This window comes from Artibeus jamaicensis, unplaced genomic scaffold (assembly GCF_021234435.1).
Source record: "Artibeus jamaicensis isolate MK-2021 breed Jamaican fruit bat unplaced genomic scaffold, CSHL_Jam_final contig_519, whole genome shotgun sequence".
NCBI classification, from domain to species: Eukaryota; Metazoa; Chordata; class Mammalia; order Chiroptera; family Phyllostomidae; genus Artibeus; species Artibeus jamaicensis.
The window spans coordinates 25,311,733-25,318,973 of record NW_026521871.1 but is presented as its reverse complement, the minus strand read 5'-3'; the positions used below and the strand labels follow the sequence as shown (position 1 = coordinate 25,318,973).

The window sequence follows — 7,241 nt, the reverse complement described above, 5'->3', positions numbered from 1 at the left end:
AGAGAAAGCAAAAGTGGAAAGGGGGAGAAGGTGGAGCTTCCTGCCCTCTCCAGCAAATTACCTGGCCACTTAATCCCAGAGACTCCGGTATTTGGGCCCCAGCGAGTGTCCGCAGCCCCCAGGGCCGGCCACCCTCTCCTCCCCCGCCCTTCCTGTCCCCACTCGCCCCTCGGGGCCCGCCTGGGTGCGAAGACTGGCATGATCAGCTGAACTTTTCGAGGTTAGCGCTTCTCTCTGGCTTCCCCTCAGCAGTGTGGAGGCGAGGGGAGCGCAGAATCTCGGCTCAGGACGGACAGACAGGCAGACAGACAGACAACCGCGTCCAGCTCGCCTGCAGAACCCCTGCACTCCCCACCCCCACCCGCCTAGCCTCCGGGACCATGTCCAAACCTTCAGACCACATCAAGCGACCCATGAACGCCTTCATGGTATGGTCCCGAGGCCAGAGGCGCAAGATGGCCCAGGAAAACCCCAAGATGCACAACTCAGAAATCAGCAAACGCCTAGGCGCCGAGTGGAAGCTTCTGTCGGAGGCAGAGAAGCGGCCGTACATCGACGAAGCCAAGCGGCTCCGCGCGCAGCACATGAAAGAGCACCCCGACTACAAGTACCGGCCGCGGCGCAAGCCCAAGAACCTGCTCAAGAAGGACAGGTATGTCTTCCCCTTGCCCTACCTGGGCGACACGGACCCGCTCAAGGCGGCCGGCCTGCCCGTGGGGGCCTCCGACGGCCTCCTGAGCGCGCCCGAGAAAGCCCGGGCCTTCTTGCCGCCCGCCTCGGCGCCCTACTCCCTGCTGGACCCTGCGCAGTTTAGCTCAAGCGCCATCCAGAAGATGGGTGAAGTGCCCCACACCTTGGCCACCGGCGCGCTGCCCTACGCGTCCACCCTGGGTTACCAGAACGGCGCCTTCGGCAGCCTCGGCTGCCCCAGTCAGCACACGCACACGCACCTGTCCCCCACCAACCCGGGCTACGTGGTGCCCTGTAACTGTACCGCCTGGTCTGCCTCCACCCTGCAGCCCCCTGTCGCCTACATCCTCTTCCCGGGCATGACCAAGACTGGCATAGACCCTTATTCGTCAGCCCACGCCACGGCCATGTAACCCCCAGCTCGGCCCGCCAGACCTGGAGGGCGGCCTGGAATTCGGGTTTGTATCCCGTCCTCTGCGCCTACCTGGGGCCTGCGGACGTCTCTGGGCCATTCCTGCCGGCTGCCCTTTACCCTACCCCCAGACTCTGCCTCTCTCTTTAAAGGGGATGGTAGGAGCGTCCTACCGGACCCAAGGCGCAGACAGGTGCCAGAAACTTGGGAACATTACGACCGCTATACAGTTGCCCTTCCCCAACTGTCCCAAATCAAATCTCCAACTGTACCTTTGGACAAACAAAGCAGGCAGTTTGCTTTATTTATGTCCCTTTCTCTCTCCTCTGATGGGCGTTGGACTCCAGAACTCTCAGATCCTGGTATTATATCTAGAATATGCATATATTTTTGTTCTTTTGCTCCCCGAAGGAAAGAGTCAGCTCCGTGTTCTGCCATCAGACACAACACAACTAGGTGCCATTTGCTCTTCGTGTGTGGGGGAAAGGTTTAAAAGTTTAAAACTACAGAAAGGGAAACATTTCTATTTAAAATCATGTTATGATAGTGTTTGCTTTTTTAAAAGATAAAGAGAACCCACATCGTTATTTACTTTGTATAAAGCAGTGCTCCTAGCGACCTAAGTTTACTTTTAGACAGAATGTCCGGTTATGAAGTCAGGAAGTAGAAAGTGAACAAAAATTAAAAGAATAAAAACATCTTAAATGGTCATAAATGTTTTGACTATGTCTTGGAAATGGATTTTATCTTCTTATTCTGTTCATTTGTTGAACAAAGATGTTTTGAATAAAGACAATCTGTCATTGCAAAAAGTAACCTTTGATGTGCATAAAATCTGAAGTCAGGAGGCCCGCTCTGGGCTGGGAGTTGGGTCGCTGGGAAGCCGAGAGTGCCCAGAGCAACTCTAGCAGCGGCGATTGGCGGCTGGCTTGCGTTGGCAAGTGTGATGGTCTTCGCAGGCCAGGTGCACGGGGGACTAGAGTCTATAATTTGCCCCAACCATATCCTCTGGATCTGCCTTTTGCCTCTAGAAGCTATACAAGGGCATCCCTCCCTGGGATGTCACTCCATCCCCAACGTTCTTCACAAGGTGGTCAGACCACTTCAAGGGGTGCATCAGCTAAGACAAAGGCTGATCCAGACCTGTGAGATCGGGGTGCATTTTCTTTTTTAAAACCAAATTCCAAAGGAATGGAGAGAATCGCAAGTCTGCTGGGAACCAGTTGCGCCTTGAACACCGGGTCCTGTGATGTGTGTTTAAGTTCAATGATTAGGGGAAGACTGGTGGAATCTACTTTTTTTAAAAAAGGTGTTTGAAAACGCTGCTGCTGCCTCTTCTGGGGATTTGGGACTCGCGACACTGGTTCCCAAATTAAAAAATAAAAGTCTAAGAAATGCAGTGGGAGCCTTTTCACTAAGACCCTACGGGAGCAAAGAAAAACCGGAAGGCAACAGTGACACAGTCAGTATCATAAAAACCTCAACTGCAACCCTTGTCGTTCAACCAACGCGGAAAAGGACCTTTTCCTTTCCCCACTGGGTGAATGTTAGCTCGAACATCGCTGTTTTTTTTTTTTTCGTGGGAAAAAGCACCTTCTGATGCCTTCCAGCACAACTCTTTGGAACTTGTTCTCCAAATCAAAGGGTGTTTGCTCCCCCAGCCCCCGTCTTCCCATATTCTCGTTCCCAAAGTCCGGCTCACGCAGGGTTTTTGTTTTGTTTTGTTTTGTTTTGTTTTGTTTTGTTTTGTTTTGTTTGCAGGTCCGGTGCTTTTCCCCACTGGCTTTCATTTGGTGCGGGGAAGTGGGGGCGGGGTGGGGCGCATCCCAGCCGCGCGTCTGCGTCTGCTTGCTGCTGCTGCTGAGGGATTTGTGCGCTTGCCTCTGCTGTTTCCAAAGGAGCCAGTGGCTGAAGTGCAAGGGAAACGTTGTCAACAGACACCAAAGCCGAAACCCACGGATTAGCATATTGTCCTCAAAACAATTAGAAGCGTTTGAGGTGTTATTTGGAGCCTATTCATCCGAGCCCCTTTGTCAAAGGGGGATTTTCATTATTAAAAAAAAAGAAAGTTAGCAGTTGTCCATCTGGCTGAGCTGAATAGCAAAGTGATCCGTGTTGTATATGCTTTTCTCATTAAGAGCTCTTTTGAGACCGATGTTAGAATTAAATGGTATAACAAAATTAACATACACGGGCGCTGAATAGGAGGGGACGCCTATAAATAATAGATAGATAAATAAATGAGCGATCAGGAGAAGGTAAACAAAGGCGGGCCGGGAGACTTGTAAGGGGGAGACCGAGCGGGCTGCGCCACGCTTATTTAGCATCACAAAACCCTCTTACAAATCAAGACAATTAGGAAGTGACTTGCCTCTGGTGGCCGGCCGGCCTGGGGGCTCCCGGAGCTTAGGGAAGCCCCTCCTCCCGCCCTCTCGGAAGCCCGGGAGACCTAGGGCGGAGGTGCAGCGGTTTTGCTGTCTGATGTAACCCCAACTGACAGTGCTGTCAGCAGCTCTGATCTCGCTCATAGCTCAGTGTCCCGTAACATATTGTAAGGTGAAGCTTACAGGGGTGTGGTGTCTCCCCACAGAGCCCGGCGCTCCAGCGCTCTGGACCCACAGAGTGCCCCAGCCCGGGAGGAGTCCGGAGAGCTGGGCCCCACCAGGCACCCAGCCGACCCCGAGGCAGGCTTAGGCTGGGAAGGGGCATCAGGTGGGTGCTGGTGGGCAAGGCTTCGGGAGGCGGCGCATGCTGGAAAACTGAAACCGGGGTTCTAACTTGTGCCTGGCCCTGGGGACTCTTAAGGGAGCTGCAGGAAACTGGGGTGCGCTGTAGCGAGGAAGCATCCGTGTGCCCACGGCTGGGCAACCGAGACTTTTCTCCAGTCTGGAGAGAGCAGGGGACCCAGCATAGATCCAGGGATCTAAGGCCGCGGACCTGGCTCGGGCCGTTCTGCCTAGCACATCTCGTCTCCTTCCTTCCCGGTCGGGCTTTGTCCTGCTGTCTACCCTCGTTAAGCCCCCTCCTCGTCCCCAAAGGGCCAGCCTCCTGTGCCCGGGAGCCGCAGAGCCTCCGCCAAGGTGCGCGGCGGTGACTCGCCCCAACAAACAGTCCAAATCCTGGACGTCAAGCCGATGACAGGGGCCTATTACTGACTTTGAAGTCAAGCGCAGACAAAAAGAAATCCCCTGGAGGGTGTGTGTAGGGGGGTGGGCGCGCGGGGGTGGGGGAGCAGTCCCTGTCAAACCTGTTTGCTCACAACTGTCTCTTTCTTTCAAGAAAATCATTAAAGCAAACCTGTAGGGAGAGGAGGCCCCGCCCGCCCAGAGTCCAAGAGAACGGCTTCTCTTCTGCGCGCGACGCTCTACCCAGAGCAGCCAAGAGTCCCCTTCGACAGACTCGGGGTGGTCGGGACAACACGCACTCCCGCTGCGCACCGGGTGCGGGGGACCCTGCAGGAGGCGACTCTGTTCACCCTTCTGCTCTTGGTCCGCATTCCGCAGCCAGGGGTCCCGGACTTCTGCCCGCAGCTTTGGCCTGCCTGGGGGGACTTGGGCCTCTCGCCAACGGGGTCAGTGACTTCAAGGGGACAAAAAAAAATGACCTAAATAAGTGCTGGGCGTGTCCCCAGTCTCTCCTTTCCTGGGTACTTTCTGGGTCCACCGAGACCCATCCAACACGCTGCTCGGGATGGCAGCGGGCTGGGGGAGCACAGGCAGGGACAAAGTTGCTTGAGTTTTTGTTAGAGTTTCTTTCTTAAACCTTGGCAGCCGGTAATTCAGAGCCACAATAGCCACATCGTCTTAGATGCGGGATCGTTGTCCCCCTTCTGCTCCTGGCCTTTTATGGAAAGCCTCCGCAGCTTTTCACGCGTTTCCCCAGCTTTGGATCCAACTCCAAAAACCTTTTATTTCCTTCCAGTTTCCGGTTTCTACTTAGATATTAATGTCCTTAGAAACCCCAACTTGATGGACGGGATAGACCAGCTGACTTAGAGTAAATCCTACTGAGGTGTAACTGACATCTGAGACTCCTTTAATATTTGCATTTTAAAACAGGATCTAGATAACCTCCAGGAATCTCCAGTCTTCCAAAGCAGGTTGATATTTCAGACAGAGTAGGCCCTAGGGGACTTTCACTACACCTCACTATCTAGGGAGGCGCCTCCTGCACGGGCAGCTCCTCCCGGGACCCGAGACTGCCAGGACCTGGAAAACTTGGCAAGCGAAGGTGCCAGCACTGCCCTGGAGGACTCTTGTTTCCTTCTGCTCCTCCCCAGCTCAGGCCTTGTTTCCATTGTTCAAGGGGACAATGAATTTCAAATCATTTGAATTTGAATATCACGTAATTCACAAGATTCCTGTTAAGAACTCTCATCTCTTTATTTGCTGAGTGGACTGTGCGCGTGTATGTGTGAGTGTGAGAGAGGAAGAAAGACGGGCAGAAGGGGCCCATTAGATTTGGGTGGAGGAAATTCCAGGGTGGGTGCTTCCCGCCTCCGCCCCCGGCGTGCCCTCCTAGCCTCTGGCCCTGCCCTGGCCTCCGAGACCCTCGCAGACCCAGCTCTGAGAGAGGTACTTAGGCTGGTTTCTTTCTTGGTGCTACAGAGATGAGTTTTGCCCTCGCACCAGACGTGTTGATATTAAACCACTACAGAGTAACCAAAAAAATAGTGAAACTGGGGGCGGATGAGAGCCACTAGAAATCCTGGAGTGTCGACACAACCAGAAACTGGAAGTAGCCCCGGCATAGCCCCAGCTGTGTGCACCGGAGGCCCACTGCTTGGTAGCGTCTGCCTTGGCACTGGGCAAGGGGCTGAAAGGGAGAAGAGGGCGCCGCCACACCCCCTCCTCGCCCAGCCCCAGGCCCTGAGCGTCACCTGCGAACTACTGGCGAGTCCCTGGGGCCAAGTGGCGGGAAGCAGTGCCCGCCGGAGGCAGAAAGGGCTATGGCTCAGAACATTCTTGGGCGGCCTCCACAGATTCTCCATCTTCCTCTTAAATTCCAGGGCTGAGTATCCCCCCAAACCCCGAAAGCCCCCAAGAGTTGTGTCGGAGTTGGGGAAGGGAGCAGGTGTCCAGGTTAGAGACCGAAAGCGGTCCCCAAGGGTTTTTTTCCCCCCTACAAAATGAAGGAGTTGCGCTACTCTGGCTGCCAGTGGCTAGTTCCAAACTTTTTCTTTCTTGGGTCCAGAAGAGAAGCCATTCAAATGGGATCCATGCTTTCGGGAAAAGGGATAGAAGGGACTTCAGAGAAACCACGCCAGCCGGCCAGGCCGCTCGGCCGAGAGCAGGGAGGGAACCGAAGACCAGAACCGACCGGTGCGTGCCGGACGACCCTCCACACTAGGTTGTGCGGGGACCCCCTTCGGCCTCCAGGGGACCTCTTTCGGCGCTGCCCCCCTGCTCGAGATCCCGGACGCTCCTGGATACCTTCTGGCCGGGCCGCACCCCCTAAGCCCTGGCTCCGCCGTCTCTGGAAAGGCGTTGAAATAGAGGGAAAGTGGGTGCTCTGGGTACCGCGCGAGAGGCGGGCACTGCGCACCCGCCTGGCTGGCGGAGAGTTGAGAGCCGGGAATCCCGAGAGCTGCTAAACGGCTTCGGACTTGCTGTAGCGGGGCCAAGCCCCCCGCGGGTTCTCCGGACGCCCCGCCCGGGACCGAGGGAGGCGGGAGAGGGGAGGGAGGGGGCCGGCGGCCGAGACGCGAGCCGCTGGTCCCCGTTCGCCCAGCACCCCCCGTGGTGCGGCGAGTCAATGGGATTTGCACACTCGAGGTGTAACAGCATCACTGCATTAATTACCATTTCCATTTCACGTCCAGATTGTTTACTTATCTGCGGGAAACATATGTCGGGAGAAGTTCACATTCCGGATTCTGCTCCGCTGCCCAAGGTGCAATTCCGAGGAGGCGGCGAGGGGGAGGGGAGGGCTTCAGATTTTTTATTACACCCTCTAGCCTTATCTGCCGCTGTAAATTATGAGGATCCTCCATTGAGCGGCATATGGAGATTATATACTTTTTTGAATATCGTTTCCCAAAGCCTGCAGATTTTCACTTTGAAATGAAACAATCCTCCACCGGCTCCCCCGGGGCCCGTAGCCTGCCGGGCTCCCCCGCGGGGCCCGTGGGCCCCTTTCC

The 7,241-nt window shown here is 55.4% G+C and overlaps 1 protein-coding gene across 1 annotated transcript; it reads left to right on the top strand.

Moving 5' to 3' along the window:
* Window positions 1-380: 380 nt before the first annotated feature.
* On the top strand, window positions 381-1,103 carry SOX14 (SRY-box transcription factor 14). Its single transcript, XM_037139278.2, has one exon. It carries the CDS (start codon window positions 381-383, stop codon window positions 1,101-1,103), a length of 723 nt encoding a protein of 240 aa, XP_036995173.2.
* Window positions 1,104-7,241: the final 6,138 nt, after the last annotated feature.